Raw genomic sequence first — 20,784 nt, 5'->3', positions numbered from 1 at the left:
CCCTGCGGCCCCCCGGCGGCCCCCCCCCCCCTCGCCTCCCCTCAGCTGCTGCTGCCGCCCTCCCGCCGGCGCCCCAGCATGGCCGTCTTCGACACCCCCCAGGAGGCCTTCGGGGCCCTGCGCCCCGCCTGCGTGCAGCTGACGAGGGCGCAGACCATGGAGAACGTGGCCCGCCTGCAGGCCCACCTGGCAGCCGTCAGCGCCTCGGCCCTGCAGGAGCTGCAGGAGTACGTCCTCTTCCCTCTGCGCTTCGCCCTGAAGGTGCCGGGGCCCAAGCAGGAGCGCCTGGTGCAGAGCGTGGTGCAGTGCATCTCCTCTGTGCTGGCGGCAACGTGTGTGAAGAAGCAGGATCTCCTGCAGGAGCTTTTTTCTGAGCTCTGTACCTGCCTCTCTCCCCCTTCTAGCTCAAGCAACCCAGTCCCGCTGTCAGAAGAGTTAAAGCTGGCTGTAATCCAGGCACTCCACACCCTGATGCACTCAGCTTATGGGGATGTTATCTGGTCTCTGTATCAACCTTCTGCCCTTCCTCTCTTAGGATTTGCTGTATCTTTGCTCCTGGGCCTAGCAGAGCAAGAAAAAGCAAAGCAAATTAAGATCTCTGCTTTGAAGTGCTTACAGGTCCTAGTTCTGCAGTGTGACTGCCAGGAGCATCGACACCTAGATGAAGATGAGGCACAGCAATGTGGGGATTTGTTTGCTTCTTTTCTGCCTGGGATTTCCATTACGCTGTCTCGGGTTATTACTGGAGACATCAAACAAGGTCACAAATCCACCGTTTCTGCCATCAGACTCTTTTATCTGATTGTTGGCTTGGTAATGGCTGATGCGCAGCTAGCCAGAATTGCAAAGAATAAAGAAAAGCTGCCAGTGGAAGAAAGCAGAATATCAGAATTAATGGTCCATAGAGGACCTGACTGGAGTAAAAGTACTGCTGAAAAACTCTCTCTCCTCCTGCGTAAAATGGTTGAATTTTCTTCAGTTCACCCCCACTGGAAAGTGAGACTGGAGCTCATGGAACTGGTCCACCACTTACTAAGGAACTGCAGTCAGTCGCTGGTGGACTCGTTCAGTCATCTTTTAAAGGCCTTGGTAGGGCTAGTGAATGATGAAAACAGCGAAGTCCAGAGCAGGTGTAAGGAGGTTCTGCAAGGCATTGCAGAGCAGAGGATAGTAGCACAGAACAGGGCTCTTGCTGATGTCCTCTCTGAGAACCTCCATTCCCTTGCCACAGCTCTTCCTCGCCTGATGAACTCTCTGGATGACACGGGCAAGGTTTCCACTTTGAGCTTGTTGCTCGGTTATCTGAAGCTGCTAGGCCCCAAGATTAACATTGTCCTCAACTCCATATCCCACCTCCACCGACTGTCCAAAGCGCTGATGCAGGTTCTGGAGCTGGACGTGACAGATGTGAAGATAGTGGAAGACAGACGCTGTGAGGGTGTGTGCGGACCTTCGGGCTCCTTGCAGCATGGTGCGCAGAAAGGCAGATGTCAGAAGAAATACTTCCGCTTCTTCACAGAGGAGAAAATTTTCCAGCTCCTTCAGCAAGTTTGTCGTGTTCTTGGCTACTACGGGAACCTCTATTTGCTTGTGGATCATTTCATGGGGCTCTACGGTGAATCTGGCATGTACCGAAAGCAGGCAGCGATGGTCCTCAATGAGCTGATTGCAGGAGCTGCTGGAGTGGGAGTGGATGTCCTTCAGGAGAGGGAAGTTTCACTGAATGTGGATGATCTCAAAGGGTCCATAATGTCCATTCTTGATGAGTACACAGACCAGGCAAACTGGTATTTGATCACTAGCATTGATACAGAAGAAATCAGCCATGAGCACTCTGTGCAACATTCAGGACTTACTGCCCGTCCAGGAGGTGCATGCAGCAGCGTTCTCCTTCCGTCCCCAGAGCCGCACATAACGACCCGCACCATGAACAGCAACATCTGGCAGATCTGCATCCAGCTGGAAGGCGTCGGCTGCTTCGCTGCTGTCCTTGGGAAGGAGTTCCGGTTGCTTCTGCTGTCAGCTCTCTACCCTGTGTTGGAAAAGGCTGGTGACAAGACTCTGCTCATCAGTGAGACGGCACTGGGGACACTGGTAGACATATGCAAGGCCTGCAGTTATGACTCCTTGCAGTGTTTGATTAATGAGAATTCTGACTATCTGGTGAATGGGATTTCCCTGAATTTGCGCCAGCTGGCACATCAGCCACATGCTTCCCAGGTCCTGGACACTATGCTGAGGCATTCAGATGCCAGCTTGCTGCCACTGGTAGAAGACGTTATCCAAGATGTCCTGTCTGCGCTAGATCAGTCTTACAATAACCAGGCTTCCACCTTCCTCAGGGTCCTCCACTCAGTAATGACAGCTTTAGGTATCTAAATGATGTTTACTTTGCATAATTCAGTCTTACTGTAACTAAGGGTAATTGTCTTTGATCTTTTGACTTGCCATGGGAGATTTCAAGTAGCTGAGGTACTGCAGCATGATGGCAACTTTACTTTGCTTGGTGGGCCAGCTCTCAAGCAAAGATCACCAATAGCTTCCCCTCTCCACAACCAGTTTCTGTTTGTGTGGCCTGGTGACTTGCAGGAACACAGCCTTTAGTGATTGAGAAAAGATGGATTTACTGCTCCCATAAATGTTTTGTAGAAGCACATGGAGTGTATTCCTTTTTCTATCGGGGTTTCAACATTCTCATACCATCAGGGAGGTCACGGTGGTGTGGCAGCAGGTGCCGGATTCCGTAGTTCAGTCCCATGAGACTTGAGAGTCACGTTCATCTCTCAAGGAATCCATGGTGCCTTGCTGACTTGCAGGAGAGGATCGTGATTGCGTAGTGATGTATCAGTTCTTCTTTTGCAGTACGGTGGTTTGAATCGTCCTGCGGTGAGGAACACCAACAAAGGCAGACTCCCGAGTGGTGGAGCGGGACTTTGTCCCAGGGGCAGCAGGTGGTGACAAGGCAAGAAGTGGAACAATTCTTCCTTGACTATGTCAGACAGAAGCAGATTGCAGAGGGCAATCTTCCTGACACAGGGGATGAGGAGGCAGGTCAGTACTGTGCGTGACTGGAGAAGAATATGTTCAACTTGGAGAAAGACAGTGACCTGTGATGTTTCCTTTTGTCAGATGGGGGACTTGGGACCAGACTGAAAGCCTAGCACGCTCCTGACAGTCTCAGGTCTGCTTTGAGCTGACCTTAGCTCATGTAAGGTGCTGCTGGGTGTTCTTGCTTTGTTCTGTGCAGGGTGGGGAGTGAAATGCTTGCAGATCAAGGCTTGTCTAGCTCTAAGACACAAGCACACTCTGTTTTTCCTTACCTCATAACAGGTCATTTGGGTTCAGGACCCAGTTTCCTCTTTCCAGGATCCTACACCATTTTCCTCACCCTCCCTTGGGAATCTCTACCATTTTCTCCCGGCTAATGATGCCACCACTCCCTTCTCACTTGGCCTTGGCAGGCCCTGCAGACATTCATACAGGGAGCTTTTTAGTCTTTACTGGGCTATGCTGCAATCCTGACCTTTAAATACTTCATCTTTAAATACCCAGGCTTTTCATTTTTAATAAAAATCAATGGGAAATAAGTCCATGGTGAAGGGAGACTGCAAATGTCAGACCAACTGCATTGTCCAGTAAAGAAAGCAAATCTTCCCTGTCCCACACTCTTAGCAGAACTCAAGCGTAGACTTCACTGTATCTAAATATGTTAAAAAATGCCCAAGGCCTCATTTGAGAATTTGCAGAGTAGTTGTGGGTGGGTATTGTGATCTCCCAGGACTTCCAAGTCATTTTCATGGCTTCAGTAATGGTTTTGTCTCCCAGATGAGGTTCTCCCCCTTGCTGAGCCGGAGCCAAACAACTCTGACACAGAAGGAGAAACACCACTGCCAAGCCATGCTCAACTGGCCAAAGATGTGATGGAGAGGTGCATCCACTTGCTGTCTGATGGGAACCTCCGAGTGCGGCTGAAGGTTAGTAAATGCCAGCTTTGAGGGGACAGGTGGTGCCCACGAAGGGGGCCGGTAGTTTGTCAACATGTGCACGATGCATGTTGGGCTTCCCACCATAACGAGGTTAGTGCTGCCATATGCTCATTCAGGACAGACCCTCCACGTCTAGCAAGAGAAAGTGAGACGGTTTTCTGGGAGTAGTCTGGTTTAGGAATGGCAGCCAGGCTGAACAGAACCTTAAGGGTGGCTTTGTATCAGGCACCTTCCCTTGATGCTTGTGATAGTCAAATCTTGTGCCTCAGCCTTTGGTGGAGGAAGCAGAAGCATCTTTCTCCCATCTAGGCCTCCCATCCCCCTTCCTCAGACTGTAGTGCACAGGCTGATGAACATTTTTGAAGTTCCTGGGGTGATGATAAGCAGGGCTAAAAGCCTGGGTTTTTTGTTGGTTTTTTTTTTTTAATTATGAAAATCCTTTGAAGGTGGCCTCCTTTTAAACTGCAAAGCGAGACAGAAAATGCAGCAATGAGGCATAACACAGATTCTTACCACAGAGGCCCCAGCCCTACCAGGTGATCCTGCTGCCATGCCACAGGAGCGGTAGGGTCCTAGTGCACACACAGCTCAGCCTGCAGGATCGGGCCAGGAATCATGCCCTGGTTCCAGCCCTGCTCTGTAGCCCAGCCAGCTATGTCACTGTGCAACTTGTCCCTTTCCAAATGGGCCTGTGCTCCGTGCACTGTTCAGTTATCCCAGTTCATGCCGAGCTAAAACCATACCCTTTTATATTAAAACCCTCCTTTCTCCTGGCTCCCCGGCGTGACACTGCGGATCCACCTGAATGCCTGGTGCTGCAGCGCTCTGAAAGTCTGTTACCTACCCCTCCTGCCCAGGTCCTGGATGTGCTAGAGCTCTGCGTAACTGCGCTGCATCCTCACGGAAACCATCTGCTTCCCATGGCTCATCGTGTCTGGCCAGCTCTCGTCACCCGGCTGATTAGTGATGACCCTCTGGCAGTGCTCAGAGCCTTCAAGGTACAGCAGCAAATCTCTGCCAACAGCCTTCAAGCTGGTGCTTAGAAGGCAAGTGGCTCAGGCATTGCTGTGGCTTGTGAGAGAAGCACTAAGCTTGTGGAGTGATTTTGAAACGTGGTTTGGAACACAGGGTCACCACCCTGCAGTGAGTAGGCTTGTACCACTCCCACTGCAGCTTGTCCGCAGATAAAACCTTGACACTGTTCCTGGGGGAAAGAGCAATTTAGTGATTATTGCAGGGAAGCAGAAAACAGTTCTTTTACAGTCTAAGCAGCTGTCAGAGGCACCATATAGTGCAACTTGCCCTTGCTGGAGCCACAGTCTCAGCACCCCCCTTTGTAAGTCTTAGACTGAAGCGAAGGAATTGTTTCATGATTGAGGCATTTGCAGGGGAGGGGAGAGGTTAAGCAAAGACTTAGCCTCATAATAACATTATTAAAGAGCTCCTGACCATGTCAGCTGACTGCATTCTCTTCCTGACTCACAAGTTAGACAATAAAGCATGTTTCCAGAGGTTGCCAGCCCCAGGGTTTCACAGGGCTTCCTCTGCTGTGCAGAATGAGATTCATTTTAGAATCCTTCAGTGTGAATAAAAGGAGAGTTTTGATTTGCCAAATTCAGGAAGCCATAGAATTTCAGAGTAGCAATACCTCACATGTGCCTGTCCTAAAAGAAGGGAGAGATCGCTACACAAAAAATAATTAGCTCTTGAAAAGTTCAAGGGACTGTTACAATTAGCACTGAGTTTTGGTTTTGTTATAAGAAATCCCCCAGGAGTGTCTTCCTTCCTAAATCTCAGGACAGGAAGCCTAGTGTCGGTGTAAGCCAAACACAACATAACCAGCATCTCAGTCCTGCACACTGAGACCACAAGCTTAGTGAAGTTCCAAGAGAGAACAGTGTTCTGGCCATGTGGGTTGGCCCCATGGATCTCCCCTTCATTTTTATATGCGTTTAAGGCCATTCTCTAAGCCACTTTGGTTTTTATCCTGGGCACACACCAGTAGTGCTGGGTGCCCTATGCTGTAGCCCGTTGGCCTTTCCGTTCACTGGCATGGTTGTAAAGATGGACTGTTTCCACCACAAAGGTGATTTGTATTTTAATGGCGTTTTCCATCAGAGACTCCTCTAGCAATTCTGAATAAGGCTTCACAAGCTACTCTTACCTTTACTGTGCTAATGAGAGAAGGGCAGTCCCAGAAGGTTAGCCATGTGAAACTGAAGAGCTGGGTGCAGGTCAGTCGGCCTGTCGATCGAGCATTCGCCTTCTGTTCATTATGGGAAACTGTAGCAGGTATGGTCATATTGCTCTCAGCTGCAAAAAAATTATCAAGGCAGAATGGATGCCTTATCCCCCAAGCTGGTGCAGATTGCTGAGCTCCTCCCAGACCTGTAAGTGCACTTAGCCTCCAGTAACTGACATTTCTTCATTAGGTGCTGTGTACCCTGGCTCAAAAGTGTGGGGACTTTCTGAGGCAGAGATTCTCCAAAGATGTCCTGCCTAAGCTGACCAGTTCCCTCCTCAGCCAAGCCCCAGCAAGTGCCAGAGCTGGGCCTGTGTACAACCACACGCTTGCCTTCAAGTTGCAGCTGGCTGTGTTGCAGGGACTGGGTTCTCTGTGCGAGAAGTTGGACATGGGTGAGTACCAGGGAAAGTATAGGTTGTACGAGATCTCTGCTGGACTTACCTCTTCTCTTTTCATCTCAACTGACCAGGCCTGCACTTGCTTCTTACCCTTCTGCTTTCCCATGGAATTGATTTCCTGATCTTCTCCAGCCTCATCCCATTCAGGTCTTGCTGGGCCTTAATCTGTCCTCTTTCAGAGCTCTGTAAAGAGGGGCTGGTTGCTCTTTACTCCCCAAGAGGCAAATGGGAGAGATTTCCAGCACCTTGCAGAATCTAACTGCTCATCTCACTTGTGCATGAGAAGTGTGTATGGAGTGGAGTGCCTGGGTTGCTGCAGCTAGGCCTGTTGGGCCATGCTTTGTTCTTAATTAACTGAAGAACTGGAGCCCAGATAAGACTTCTGGCTAACTTGCCTGGTTCCGTTTTGAGGCACCTCTCTGGGTGACCCTTTAAATGCAGCACAGCACATTCTTCTACTGAATGAAACTCTCTGAAATTCTCCTAGGTTAAATTTCTGGAGCTGACTTTGATGAGGGAGAAGGTTTGCTGGCTAGTTGCTCTTTTCCTCTCTCAATGCCCTTGATTGCTTTCCCACCTTTGCAGCAAGATGCTTAAGAGGTGAGGTCAGAAGAGTTCTGGGTCAGACAGTTCAAAGGCTCAGAAGCCTCTTGCTGCCAATTTAGAGCTGGTTCTGTTAAGCAGCAGCTGCGGAGTAGGTTACCTCCTACCCTTCTTTTCTGTTCCATTTCTGCAGGTGAGAGTGACCTGAATAAAGTGGCAGATGCCTGCCTGATTTACCTCAGTGCCAAGCAACCCATGAAATTGCAAGAAGCTGCCCAGAGGTAATGTCTCTTAAATGCAGGTGTATCAGGTGTACAAATAATGTGGGACAGAGGGAGCATGGTAACCCCTTTCCTCTTGCACCTTTCCAGTTCCTCCCTCTGGCAGGTTTGAGTCCTGTACAAAAAGGGTCTCTAATGGAAGTTAACTCCTTTCTCTGGTGAAGTATCATTTACTACCCAAAATTAGCTAGAGAGGTTAGCTTGCCCACAAGTTACAGTTGACTTTCAGATTTCCTTGCAGTGCATTTGGGGACAGAGGGGGAAGATGTGATACTTGCTTTTTTTCTAACTGTCTCCTATGCTAGAATACTTAGGGGTCTTGGCCCACTGGTGGCATAAAACTGCAGAGACAGCTATGCAAGAGGATGTGCCAGATATTCCTATATATTTTATCACTTAATACCTTCTGCACGCTGGGGGATTTACTTCTATTATCCTTCCATTTTCCCTGGGCCCCTGTGATCACGTCAACCCAGGCTCTGCTAGGTGGACCAGAGTTTGTCTGGGAAGCTGTCAGTCTTGGCACCAGTCTTGCTGCTCTGAGAAGGCTGGGAGACATTAAAAGAGCACAAACAGTTTAGGTGAACACACATCAGCTCTATGAAGTGTTGACAGACATACTTTGCTGCTTGGTGTACAAAATCCTGCTCAGCGCGTTCCTGCTGTCAGGATAAGAAATCACTATTGTCATATGTTGTCACCTGGAAACAAGGCCAGAGATTTCAGGAGACGAAACGAGTCCAGTTACAGAACATGGAAAGTGAATAAGAAAGCTGTGCACCTCTGTCTCTGCTGAAGGACAGGGGTAAAAGCCCCCCTCTTTCTGTAAGGCCAACCTTGCCCTCCCCTGAGGGGAGAGGAAGCCAGCGGTGAGCAGGTTCAGCAGGCACTGCGGATTTCAGAGGGCAGGCTGTTGAACAGGGAAGAGCTGCCTGTTCCCTTTCACCTGAGCGCAGGCCTCCCAGGGGGGTGCAGGGGGTGAAGGGCTTTTGTGTGGCTGGGCAGCAGTTTAGAGGGAGAATGCTCTCAGAAGCTGTAGCCGTACCTTTGTTTGGATTCCTGCACTGGTGAGAGTAGGTTTATTTTTACCTTAGTGGCTTTTATTGCATCGCAGCAGGCTTCAGCAGCATTTGTTCTGCAAAGGGGTTCTTCACTGTAGGCTTGCATACCTTAATACAATAAAGCGTTCATCTGTGTAAGCAATGCTGGAATGGAAAGCAGAACACCAGGGTTTATCTAGATATTTGGAATCTTAAGCTTTTAAATCATTAACAAAACAGTCTGAAAAGCTGTGCAATTTCCCCCCACAGCAGGGGTGGGGGGAAATACTGAATTAGCCCTATGATGTGATAGAAGCTATATTATGAAGCAACCTCACTGTTGTTGGAGGAAAAGGGCAGCAAAGTTCAGGGCAAGTAACATTTTTCTCCTGTATATTATTTTTATTCTATTTTAAGGGAGAAATACCACGTTACACCACTCCCCCCATGCCCTTGATGCACCATACATTACATATTTCACTGAACAAAGCAAGGTCTTCTGTGGACAGCTTTCTCATGTGTAGCTCTGTTGGCCAGACACATATATGCACTGAGGCATGCATCATGTCTGGCCTGATGTTAACTATCCATATGGCAGCACTTGTAGTTTTCCTTTTTTTCCTTTTGGTTTTTTTTTTTAGTTTAGTCCTGTCTGATCCCTGATCTTGGAGCCCAGATGGATCAGAGTTAAACATATATCAATCACTTTTAACTATAGTACACATGATAAGAGGTTTCAGCTTGGAAAAGTCAAAATTAGTTTGTACCATAACAATTGGCTCCAGCACCAGGATAAGAATCACTACTCTACCATGCTTCAGTTTCCTTTCTCCAGCTGCTTAACTACCAGAGTCCTGTAAGCTCCAGTCTTTTTCCTTGCTCTGCATGTGCCTGAAAGTAATCCTGCAAACTGACACAGGTTGTCACATGTAAGGCCCTTTCCATCTAGACAAGGGCAATGTTATCAGCCTGATACATGAAAAATTCTGCATTTTAAATGCTTCTAAAAACAGATAGACCAGAACTAATCTTAGCCACAGCCTGAGTGCCAACATACGTCACATAACTCAGCTTTATCACTGCAGAAATCATACAAGGTAAAAAGATGTTTGGAATCAGCTTGCCATGTTGATTTATACTAACTGGCCTTTGCTCAGCCTTTTGGATTCTTATTCAACTCATGAGTTGTGACCTGCCAAGAACAAGGTTAGGTCTTACAAAGTCAGCTGTAGCACCAGTAACTCCCTGCACTAAGTGAGGACTCTGTAGGTATGGGAAGGGCTAAGCAGGAATTTTTGGCTAAGGTGTGGACACATACACACAAAAAAAAAAAAGGGGGGGGGAGTTTTGGCTGTTGTCCAGGAATGTTACCATGCCCCAAGGAGGATGCTTAATCCCATTTATGGGATGCTGTAGTTTTATTAAACAAACCAGTGGGAGTAAGTGAATTTTGTAACTGCAGCTTCATGCAATACTCAACAGGCAAAAACAGATGCTGGGGAAAAAAAAAATCTGAGGAAGAGAAAATGGGACAATAGGCTTTATTATAAGATGACTGCTGGGAATATTCCAGGAGAAGACTATTATCCAAAGTTTAAAAAAAAAAAACAAAAGCAACAAAACAAAACCACCAACAAAAAAACCCCAAAACCTACTGAAGAAGAGTTTGGGAAAGCCAGGGAACACTAAATATGTCTTTGCTTTCATTGAAAATAAGGCAGTGCAACTGCAGGTAAAGTGACCAGAAACACTTGAACAGCTAAGGGGTGGTGGTGCGGGGCTCAAAGATTAGGAACAAGGTGGGGGGAAGATGGTGTAAACTGAAAGTCATAATATGTAAATCTGAGCTTCTCATCAGTTTATTAAGTTGCATCATCCCTGACAAGCTTTTCACTCCAGGGAAAAAAAACTCTGAAGGAAAAGAAATTAAGAAATTGTCATTGGCCTGTGTCAACACTTCACAAGTAGTTCTGCATTTTTTCATTTGAAGTGACTGTTTTGAAATTTATACTTAATTCCTAATAAATGTTTATAGCCTGTGAAGTTTACCATTTGACCTTTCAGTCAGCAGTCTGGATAGGAATGGAGTTTTTTCCAGGATGCAGAAATAATTTCCCCAGTTCTTACTGAAGTCTGTGGTGAACTGTATCAGTTAAACAGTCAGCAGAGATACAAAAGCCAGAAAGACTTGTCCTTTTGCCAGCCTGTTCACTGTGCCATGGCTTTGCTTAGAGCTTGGGAAAAGACAAGGCAACAGAATAGCCAAATTCTGCTCTTTGCTAGTAGAATAAGTTGTTTAGCATAACTGGAACAAATATGAGCTATTTTTGGACCTTTTTAGATACCAAAGTTGATTATGGAGCATACCTCTTTTGGTTTGATTGTGTAGTTTATTGGATACTTAGTGACAGCTGTCATTCACAAGCTGGGCTGAAGTACACTAAAACAGCCACCTGCACAAGGCAAAATTCAATAAAATGATATTTAAGTTAAAAAAAAAGCAACAACAGAAAACAAACCTGGATTAACCCCAGGATTCTTTGCCATGGAAACAGGTTGCTTAGAAACTACCCCAGAGTTAGTTTGAAAATGTAAAAGTCAAGTTGTTCTTTAAGCCGCACAGCACTCCAGGTTATCAGGAGATAATCACACCCCCAGGCCATTACGGGCACAAGAGGCAGTGGAGTTCTCCAGGGACCAGCTAATCTCTTGAGGGTTGCTCTCACCAGAGCAGCTGATTGGGAAGAGGTTGGAGAGCAGAGTATCTTTGCTGTGAATATAAGAGGTAAAGTAGTGCATGTGCTGAAGAAGCAGAAGTCAGCTGAATAGTATTGCCTGTTCCCATGTTTACCTCACAGTGATTCATCTTTCTCACCCCATCCTATCTACCCCAGCCATAAGGAGCGAGGATTATTTCTGTGCAGCTGCCCACCAGCATCAGCCCATCATAAGCTAGGGGAAACCACTGGGACCTGCTGTTTGCTGGCAGGCAGACAGCTGCACGCTCACGCTGTCATGGCCAAGCGAGCACCAGGACAGCACTGGCAGCCGGCAGGGCTGGGAGAACTGGTGCAGGGATGTCAGCCGGTGCAAGCTCTAGACCCTGCCCCAGCGAGCCTGCCTGCACTTTACTCAGTCTGGCACCCAGAAGGCTGGCGCTCGGGTCCAGCCAGTCCTCCCTTTTCCAGTCAGCAGAGTAGCAGTAACAAAGCCAGGGGAGCGGAGAGCCCCATGAGCTCACCTGCCTCTGGCCATCCCCCAGAAAGAAGGCACATTGCTGATGCAGTTGTTGCCAAGCACGGCTATCGCTTTGGAGCACGTTCACACAGGGTTCCTCTGGAGCAGACAGATAGGCACTGCAAGCAATTTCAGGAGGGGACACTGCCAACAGCTTGCACTGACAACGTCTTCCCTAATGGCTGTTCAGAGACCTGCACTGAGAGAGACAGGCAAATGGCTAATGGCAGGCAGGCAAAAGCAACAACTTTGGCTACTCATGGAGTAGCAAGTAATACAGTCACAAGATCGTTGTGAAGAGGTGAGAGCGCTTTCTAGTGCCTCCATCTCATTTCTGTGCTTTTTCAGGTTACCCATGGCACTGCACTTGCTTTCAGAGTAGAGCTTCTAAAAGGGATTTCTGCCTGCAGAGGAAGCAAGCTCACTTTAGGGATCAAAGTTCTTCAGGGAAAAGTTTTGACAGCATCAAGTCTGGATTTTCTGTGGCTTTTGTAGCAGGTGATCTTTGATTTTAGAGAGGGGAGTTCTGTCCTGTGCTTCTTGGGGGAACAGACAGACCTACCATGACTTCCCATTACCTTGCCCAGCTGTTGTTCTCCTCATGGCCCCATGATTTCAGTGGAAACTAGAGACCTGAAGATGGTGGCTAGGCATTTACTGAGGTCTGGGAAAGCTGACCCATAAGTTTGGCAAGTGCTGAGTACCCTTCACGCTCATAATCTCTGTGGGAGCACAGAGTACTCAGCACCATGCAGGAGGAGGCCTTGCAGTGCTGTTAGGGCAGCCTGCAAATTCTAGTTTTATTTTGTACATGGCACAGCCAGAGAACTTAATATCGGTTAAGCCTAATACACCTTCTGTGCATTAAACCCTGACACAGACCTAGCTAAGCCCAAAGGTTACAGACAATGAGAACTGGCAGGAAGAAATGAGTAAGTGTAGGTCATGCAAATCAGCCATTTGCTCTTTTGCTCCTAGGAGCCTCCTGCTCTCCAGCAGGATTCTCCACAGCATCTTTGTTACAGCAACTCACAGCTGGAGTCAAAAGTGTGAAGTGCATTCTCAAAAGTCAAATCCCCCATCTTAGGTGAGGTGTTGAAATTCAAAGTGAAAACCATCAACACAGCAGTAAAGCATTTGAGGAAGTTGTCATTCCTCTCTTCCTCCATTCTATTGTTAATGAAGGTGGGGTTTTGTTTTTTTAAGAAAATAAAATCCTGCTTTGTGAAAGGTGCTGTGCAGAAGGAAGAAATTTGGAGGCAGCTAATAAGGATTAGGGATGAGGGGAGACCTCACATAAGCAAAAAGCCCTCAATACAGCATTCAACTTTACTCATGGCCCAGCCTGGACAGCTGTCCAGAAGTACCCTTATTTTTACCAGCTCCGAAAAGGGAGACAAGTCCAGATGGGTTGACCCTCTCACTCCCCAAAAAAAAGAGAGGGTGGTGAACAACATATACAACTTCTTTTAAGAGCTCTGCAGGAGTGATTGTCCAAAACATACCAGATATAAGTAGCACGTGCAATACTCTGCAGTCACCTTTGCAGCACTTGGGACAGGCTGATTTAGAAAGGCTTTTGCCAGCATCAGCCCATGATGCTGAGACCAAAGCCTGGGTCAGTTTTTCACCAGCTGCTTGTTTGATGTCGATAACTTTCTGTGTAGCATAATAACTATTTTTCTCCCACTTGCCAGTAGATGTGAAACCACTGAACTGTCTTCTTTTGGGCACAGGAGCCATTTTAATGGCTCTCTCTAATGAGCCTCCAAGTCTGTTCAGCTGTCAGGGGTTGCAGACAACATCAGAGCTTTCCATAGCTCTCTGTTAATGACCCAGTTGGGTGCCAATCAAAAGGCCTTCTCCTTACTCTTCTTTCCTTTCTTCCCATTGTTTTCCAAAGTGTTTTCCTCCACTTAATGCATGTGGACCCTGACAGCACCTGGCTCCTCCTGAACGAGGTCTGCTGCCCTCACCAGTATGAACCCCCTCACATCAGCCTGCGGCCTGTGAAGCTAAGTGGGATGGGGAGGCAGCGGAATGAGTTCACCGACAACGTGCTGCTCCTGCTGGAGAAGCTGCAGCAGCAGGAGAGTGTGATGCCGCAGGCTGGCACACAGGAGGCATCTCCTCCTTGACAGACCTACACAGCAGCTGGGAGGGGAAGAAGGAACTGCTGGGATAGAACTCACCTGGAAAAATCCCATCATTCAGGCCCTGGGGGCAAAGGAAGGATTGCCCAGTCTGGGGCACTGGCTGAGATGTCCTCCCCATGGGCAGAAGTTTTATTTTTTTTAAACAGTGTTTGAGGATGAGGTGGGTACATTGCCCTGATTCCTCCAGACTTGTACTTCTCTGCACATGGTGCTGGAGCTAAGTCCAAGGGTCATAACACATCTATTTCAAGTTCTTCAGTACAAAGAGTCATTTTCCAGAAATGACTTCCCAACACTCAATCCTTGGGTGGTGCCCCTTCAGCACCCCCTCCACACCCCTCTGACCTCCTCACAACTGTGATACTCCCTCCTGTTCTCAGCTGGACAATGATTGCCAACTCAAAACAAAAGCTTTTTCTGGCCTTAACCCTTCCCAGGGAGAGAATCCAGTTTGGGGTGCGTTAAAAATATTTTCTTTTTAAAACCAGTTAATACCAGAAAAAGTTAAAATGCATTTTCAATAAATTCCTCATCAGTATTACTGGCAAGAACACCACGTCCTCTTAGAAACATCAAGGCCATTCCTTGTAGCTGCATTTTGCTAAGACTGGCTGCTGAGACTGGCCAAATGCATTGTGCTCCCTGATTCCCACCACTGAGAGAGAGGTTCTTTAGAAAAATGGCCAGCCCTGATTTACAACTTGCAAGTGATTTAAGACTCCTCCTTGTTCCCAGATTGCCTGCTATTCTCACAGGCCATTTCTTAGACCTCTCAGATTTTTAACACCCACCCCAAGGAGAACTAGATGAAATATCTACCTGTGCCCCAGTACTGCCTCCCAGGTGGGTACGTACGTGGTCAGACAATGCAGGTGGTGACATTAGGTGTGAGCACAGTGGTGCCACAGTTTGCTTGAGCAGGTATAGCACAATGCAGCGAGCGGAGAGGATGACTAGTCTTTGGGGTCTCCTTGCTGCCCCTGCCACAGAGCCTCCCCTCCAGAACACAGCACAGGCTCACCACTTGCCTGGAAGCTGCTGTACCATACTCCAGCTCCCGAGTCCTCCAGGCTCCGTCCCCAGAGATGGTCTGCAGGTGCTGTTTTACCTGGCTGCTCCCAGACCACGCCATCTCCCGGATTCGTCAGCTTCACCCAGAGTGACTTCTGGCAGCAGGCTGCTTCCTGGCACTTGTGAAAGCTTTATGCTAGTAAAGCAAAAGGACAGATTTTGACTGTAGATTTGTAAGAAAGCTCAGAAATGCAAAAACCAAAGCAATAAACTGATTGTTACATGGAACAGGCTTTGTGCATCACTGTTGGGGATCCTGGGTGAGCATCCAAACACCATCTCAACTGTTGGAAGCAAGGGCACTGCTACCCATGCCCACACCCCCCTCAGCTGAGGCTATCTCCTCTTGTCTCCCTGGTTTTGTTCAGGCTTTCCTCCTGGTTGCTTCCCCAGGAAAGACACAAGTCAGTGGCTTTTTTACCAGGTAGGACAGGACTGCAGTTCAGCTTTTACCCTTTTATGCTTTTTTTTTTCCATATATTCAGTGCTTAACATTGGGTTGGATTTTGTACAAAGGAACCCTTCAGAGTTGATCTGACAGGGGAAGACAGGAGAGGCAGAAAGGTGAAATATTACCTTTGGTCTCCAAAGCACCCCCATGGTTGGTGCAGAATTTTCTGGATTGTTGTAGCACTTGATAAAACTCATCTATCAGGTGCACATGCTGCATCCAACCCGTCTCTGCCTTGCCTTCAGCGCTGGCTGGAGCTCACACGTGACAAATCAGCAGCACCGCGATGGCACTCAGTGCTCCTGCCCAAACCATCTGTTCTGGTCTTTCCACCCACTGCCTCTCCCTGTCCTCTCTGCAGCCAGCAGTACCGGGCTGTCACGGGCTCGTCATGGGCTGCGCCTCTTGCCAGGGAGGTACAAGTGAAACCTTGTTATGGGGAGCCTGTGCCATCTTCCTGCAGCTCGGTATCAGCCCTCGAACCAGCCTGGCGAGAAGCACCCCTGCTATTGTCGGGCTTCAGCAGCTGGTCATGGGCTGCAGATGGACAAGTGATTTATCTGCACGTGCTCTGTGCTGCTTTGAATTGGTCATCTCTGGGAAGCAGAAGTAACCCAGCCTTGCTGGGTTCACCTCTGCCAAGACAAGGCAAGCTTAGAAGAAGAATAGTTATACATGTTTCTGAAAGAAGCAGCATAAAACCAAACGGCATCTGCAGTATCTACCACAGCAAAATACCTCCCCAGCACCAGCCCTGCAAACCTGCCTGGGTTTCAGCAGCCAGCCCATCCTGCCCAGCCGCAGGGACCCTGCGGAACACAGCGGTGGGCTCCAAGGACACCAGCCTGCCTACACCCATGTCAAGGCACACCACCATGCAGGAGGACAGGCATGAGGCTCAAGGGCAGCACTGTCACCCCAGAGTCCTTGCTCCCACGCCTGCCGATGCACACATATCCCCCTCAGGTCACATCCACCCGAGGTCCCGCTCCCAGGCTCTTAACAGCCCCGGTAGGGAATGTGCAGCCGTGGGTCCCGCGGGCAGGCCTGGAAGCGAAGCTGTCTCCAGCAGGTACGGATGGCATCTTGGGGCTGCAGACCCCCAGTGTTGGGGGATGTGCCCCATGGTCAGAGGTCTCACGGCACCACACCGGAGCCCAGAGCAGCCACCTCTGTCCCGACTGTGGGCCAGGCAAGGGAGGTGGCTGCTGTTTCTGAGCAGGACGATACAGACGGCAGGAGGGCTGTGACAACAGGAGAGGAATTAGAAGAGTTCTCTTAATTACCATCTTTCCCATCTAATAGAGCAGGTGGGAGAGCAGCAACTGGAATCAGCTCCATCCATCAGGAAGGGGGCCTTGGGCTGCTGCTCCAGCATGGGCTTCCTGGTGACCCCATAACGCAGCCGTCTGGTTTCAGGGCTGATGGAGCCCTTGCAGCTGTGTGCGAAGCCGGGCTCCCGGAGAGATGCTGATGGGGCTCAGGGGCTGCAGCCACACTTCACCCTGCGGCTGACAGGACACATTGCATGGAGGCAGTGGGTCACTGCCCCGGCACAGCAGGGACCAGGGTGCTCAGGTCCTTCGACAGCGAGGGCACAGTGCTGCCATGCCCCTCGGGGACAGGGCAGGACCCACCACTCTGTCCCTCCTGTGACACCCCTTCCCAGAGGAGGGCTGATGCCCGCTCCCCCAGGCCACCCTCCTGCCTTGCCTGATGAGCAGGTTGGTGCATTGGTCACTGCACCGGTCCATGCCCCGGTGCCCAGGAACCGGTTGCAAACACCCAGCTGGGCCTCTGGCACAACCGACTGCACCGAGACACCCGCAGAGTCCCAGCGCCAGTTTCTCCTGGTGCTCTCTCCAGGGTTCATGGCTCTTCCAGAGATTTTTCCCCATGGCCACAGTCTCCAGCCAGTGGTTCAGCACAGGCAGCGAGGAGAAGCTGGCCTGTCTCAGTCACAGGGCCGCCTGTCACGGCTCTTCTCAGCTTCGTTATCACCCCTGCTTTATTACAGGCAGAGTAAATTGCTTTTGTCTGAAGCAGGATAATGGCCAGAAGAGTGACTGCGTGGAAATGGCATTTTCATGAGGCTGGTTCCTCCCCAGCAGTGACTTGCATATTAAGCTCAGCCTGTTTGCAAGCGAGCCCAGGGGCTTCTCCGCTGTCCTGCCCGCACCCTCCTCCCCAGAGAAGGCGCCCGAGCAGCCCCCCATCCCACCGGGGTCCGGGACTGCACCAGGGACAGCACCCTGGCGTGCGGGAGGGGTGCCCAGCTCCAGCCCGCTGAGCACCCTCGCCGCCCCAGAGGAGACCTGGCTGCAGCAGGCAGCTTCCCCCCTGCTCCGCAGAGCCGGAGGGGCTGAGCGGGGGGCACGGCCCTTGCCAGGCACGGCAAGCGGAGCTGCCAGCCAGCTCACCCTGCTCCAACTACCCTCCCCAGGGATGGGAAGCGAAGAAACCCGTGTCCAGCTGCTTCCTCCATGCACAAACCCAGCCGGGAACTTGGGGAGACCCTCACACCCGGGGCTGGGGGCATGGCCCCACACGCAGCCCCTGGGGTCGGCACTACCACAGGGCTGCTGGGTCCTGCACACGGATCTGCCGGGGTCCTGTCCTCTGACTCTGGCTCACAAGATTTCATATAAACTCAGCAAAATTAATCTCTTCTAATAAAACCTGTTATTTTTAAAGCTCGCCTCTAGGTTTTGCAAATTACTATACCACACAGCAATTTGTTTACTCTCCATTTGAGGTGATTTGCAGCCTTTTACCCTCCCGAAAGCAGCTCTGGCTCTTCCTCCTCTGTAGACTGTTTTTTACTGTGCTGGTGGCCGATGCCTCCTGCTCCCTCTCTTCCCCCCCTCCAGTGATACGGTTCCCTGACGAGGAGTGTCCAAGTGCAGCACAAACCCCCGCGGCTCTGCTGGGGAGAACTACAGCGCAGAGGCTGTTATTGCTTGTGGCAAAGCAGAAACTCCAACAACAGCTCCCTTGCCCTGCCACTGCTTAGTATTTTCTCCTGACAAAGTACCCTGCATGTTTACAGGCTCCTGTGCCATTTGCTCCCCTGAGACCATGGCTCTGCACGTGAAACCCTCAGCCAGCAGCGAAGGAGAGCGTGGCTCTTGCCACATCCCACAATCACCAGCCACACCGTGCCCTTCCTCTGCCGCCAGCACTGGCTGACACCAGGCCAGCAGCTTTTGCTTTTGTTGCTCTAACACATGACAAATTGCTCCATATCAGCAAAGCGAGAGGTGAGCGCTCCGGGGATTAATAAACTGCAAAGCAGCTGGGGGACTCCTGGCAGCTGGGGCCAAGCTGGGAGCTCCTCTCCCACAGATGGGGCAGAGCCAGCCCCGGGGGGCAGCCAGCACCCCCATTTCAGGGACCCCAACCTCCCACCTGGCTGGAGACAAAGCCTTTGCTCCGGGTGCCCAAGCAGGGGTTGAGGCTGGCACCCGGCAGCACCGAGAGGGGCCAGACCCCAGCAGCCCACCCAGCCTCCCCACTGCACCCAGCAGCCACGGTGTGGAGCAGCCCCTGCTCACCTGGGACCCGGCCGTATCCTGCATCCATGGGAAAGCATCTCCCCGCTTCCAGACAGGGCAGGGGAAAGAGCTCCCCAGCTGCAGCTTTTAAATGCTCTGAGCCCTCAGCTGCTGGTGATGATGCCCATCCCCATCCTCATTCTCATCCCCATCCCCGCTGGCCCCAGCCCAGCGCCCAGCAGCAGCCCCAGCTGTGCCCCTTTTTCACCAAGACAGTGCCAAAGCCACGTCCCCTCGCTGTGCCAGGGACAGAGACCACAGACCCGCAGTGGCTTCGTTTAAAGAGCTTTATTAGCTGCAGCAGGTCTGGTGGCGGCAGGCTGGGCGGCGCGGGTGACTGGCGGTGGGGGAGCAGCGCCCGGCACCCGGATGGGGAGACTCGGGACCCCCTCTCCCTCCCCACGGCCCCATCCCCACTGGTGGTTTTACCCATGGGGGCACCGGGGACGGGCTCTGCCATTTGCACTGTGACACAGGAGCCCGTGAGCCGGACCCTGGCCGGGATGCCACGGTGCCACGGCACAGGAGGAAGGGGAGCTCGGCCAAGAGCCACGCCGGCACGGGCAGCGGGGACGGAGCGAGGGCGGATGGGGCTGATGGCCGAGCCCCCCTTCCTCCGTGAAATGCAAAGGGCCAGGAGGAGTGATGGGTGAAAGTGGGCCAGCTCCGACGGCACGGCTCCCTGGGCACACGCAGACCGCGGGCAACTGCCTGGCTGGGCGATGCCGCGGCACAGCCCGCAGCGCCATGGCTGTGCTGGGGAGCGTGCCGGGAGCGTGCCGGGAGCGTGCCGCGCTGTCCTTCCTCTGCTGAGCTCGGGCCTTGACGTGCTGGGGTGGCTTTGGGGCAGGCAGGGGCAGGGAGAGGCGATATACACGGTCTGTAAGATGGATGCTGGAACTTATATACGCGCTGCGGGGCTGGAACAGAGCAACTAAACTGGGCCTCCTACGGGAACAGACAGTTCTGCAAAGCATGAGGGAGGGCAGGGAGGGTCCCGCGGGCAGGGGGGGCCTCCACCGGGCACGCAAAGCTGGGGCGCATGGCGGCCCGCGGCACCGCGGGTGGCAGCAAGCAGCAGGGCGCCCGCCCGCCCGGGGCCGGTGAGGACGGGGACCACCGTGTGTGGGCGCACGCCCCGGCCCCAGGCACGGTCCCAGCAATGCCCCCCTGGCGCGGACGCGGTCCTGCTCCCACACCGAGCCCCGGCACCGCTGCACCACGTGGCCGGGGAAGAAACCGAGGCGGCAGCGGCCGGCGGGAGGAGGAGGAGGTGGTGGGGATCGGTGGGCGAGACGGGGTGGCGGGGCCAGTCTCTGGCAGGGGGCGCGGGACCCTCGACGGCTCCGCTGAGTCCGGGGCGGCGGGGGGCTCCGGCGTGTCCCCCCCGGCACTGCCCGCCTACAGCACACAGGAGGCGTCTGCCGAGCGCTTCTTCAGCTCCTTCCCGGCTTTGTGGTGGTGGTGGTGGTGGTGCGCGTGGGCTGAGCCCGGCGCGGCGGGGTCCGGCAGCGGGGCGCCCCGCAGCTGGGTGTCCTGGGGGTGCCCCACGTCCCCCGCCGCCTCCACCCGCAGGTACGCCTTCACCTTGTGGTGCCGTGCCTTGCCGTCGCTGGAGTCGATCACCCGGCACTCGTAGGTCCCCTCGTCCTCCGGCTTCACCCGCGACAGCCGCAGCTTGTGGGAGATGTTGCTGCCGACCACCTTCACCACCTGCGGCGGGGCAGACGGGGGGTCAGGAGGCCCCCCGGGACCCCCTCCGCGGCCCCCAGACGCCAGGGTCAGTGCCCCCCCCGCCGGCGTGCCGCCACGCCGCGCCCCG

At 51.9% G+C, this 20,784-nt stretch overlaps 2 protein-coding genes across 3 annotated transcripts in view; one reads left to right on the top strand and one right to left on the bottom strand.

Annotated features, from left to right (window-relative positions):
* The first annotated feature begins 23 nt into the window (after positions 1-23).
* TTI1 (TELO2 interacting protein 1) lies at positions 24-15,132 on the top strand. Of its 2 annotated transcripts, XM_010569365.1 has the most exons (7): positions 24-2,371; positions 2,863-3,051; positions 3,826-3,974; positions 4,844-4,984; positions 6,419-6,623; positions 7,366-7,453; positions 13,634-15,131. In XM_010569365.1, the coding sequence occupies exons 1-7, from the start codon at positions 79-81 to the stop codon at positions 13,866-13,868; spliced, it is 3,300 nt and encodes a 1,099-aa protein (XP_010567667.1). In that variant the 5' UTR covers positions 24-78; the 3' UTR covers positions 13,869-15,131. The 2 variants fall into 2 exon arrangements, with proteins under 2 accessions (XP_010567667.1, XP_010567668.1); XM_010569366.1 differs by lacking the exon at positions 4,844-4,984 and having other exon boundaries at positions 13,634-15,132.
* A 5,231-nt stretch (positions 15,133-20,363) lies between these two features.
* Positions 20,364-20,784, bottom strand: part of VSTM2L (V-set and transmembrane domain containing 2 like) — a 5,071-nt gene continuing 4,650 nt past the window's right edge. The window contains exon 3 of the mRNA XM_010569736.1: positions 20,364-20,675. Coding sequence (XP_010568038.1) covers positions 20,364-20,675 — 312 coding nt within the window. The remainder of the gene's footprint in view (positions 20,676-20,784) is intronic.

This window comes from Haliaeetus leucocephalus, unplaced genomic scaffold (genome assembly GCF_000737465.1).
Source record: "Haliaeetus leucocephalus isolate CR32 unplaced genomic scaffold, Haliaeetus_leucocephalus-4.0 Scaffold273, whole genome shotgun sequence".
Classification (NCBI taxonomy): Eukaryota; Metazoa; Chordata; class Aves; order Accipitriformes; family Accipitridae; genus Haliaeetus; species Haliaeetus leucocephalus.
The sequence above is the reverse complement of the archived record's forward strand: the minus strand, read 5'-3'. Positions and strand labels throughout refer to the sequence as shown.

Bases quoted from the DNA above. Each gene is read 5' to 3' on its own strand.
- TTI1 (XM_010569365.1), top strand. From the start codon at position 79: ATGGCCGTCTTCGACACCCCCCAGGAGGCCTTCGGGGCCCTGCGCCCC. The intron at 4,985-6,418 runs GTACAGCAGCAA...TTTCTTCATTAG, and splicing joins CAGTGCTCAGAGCCTTCAAG to GTGCTGTGTACCCTGGCTCA. The intron at 6,624-7,365 runs GTGAGTACCAGG...CCATTTCTGCAG, and splicing joins GTGCGAGAAGTTGGACATGG to GTGAGAGTGACCTGAATAAA.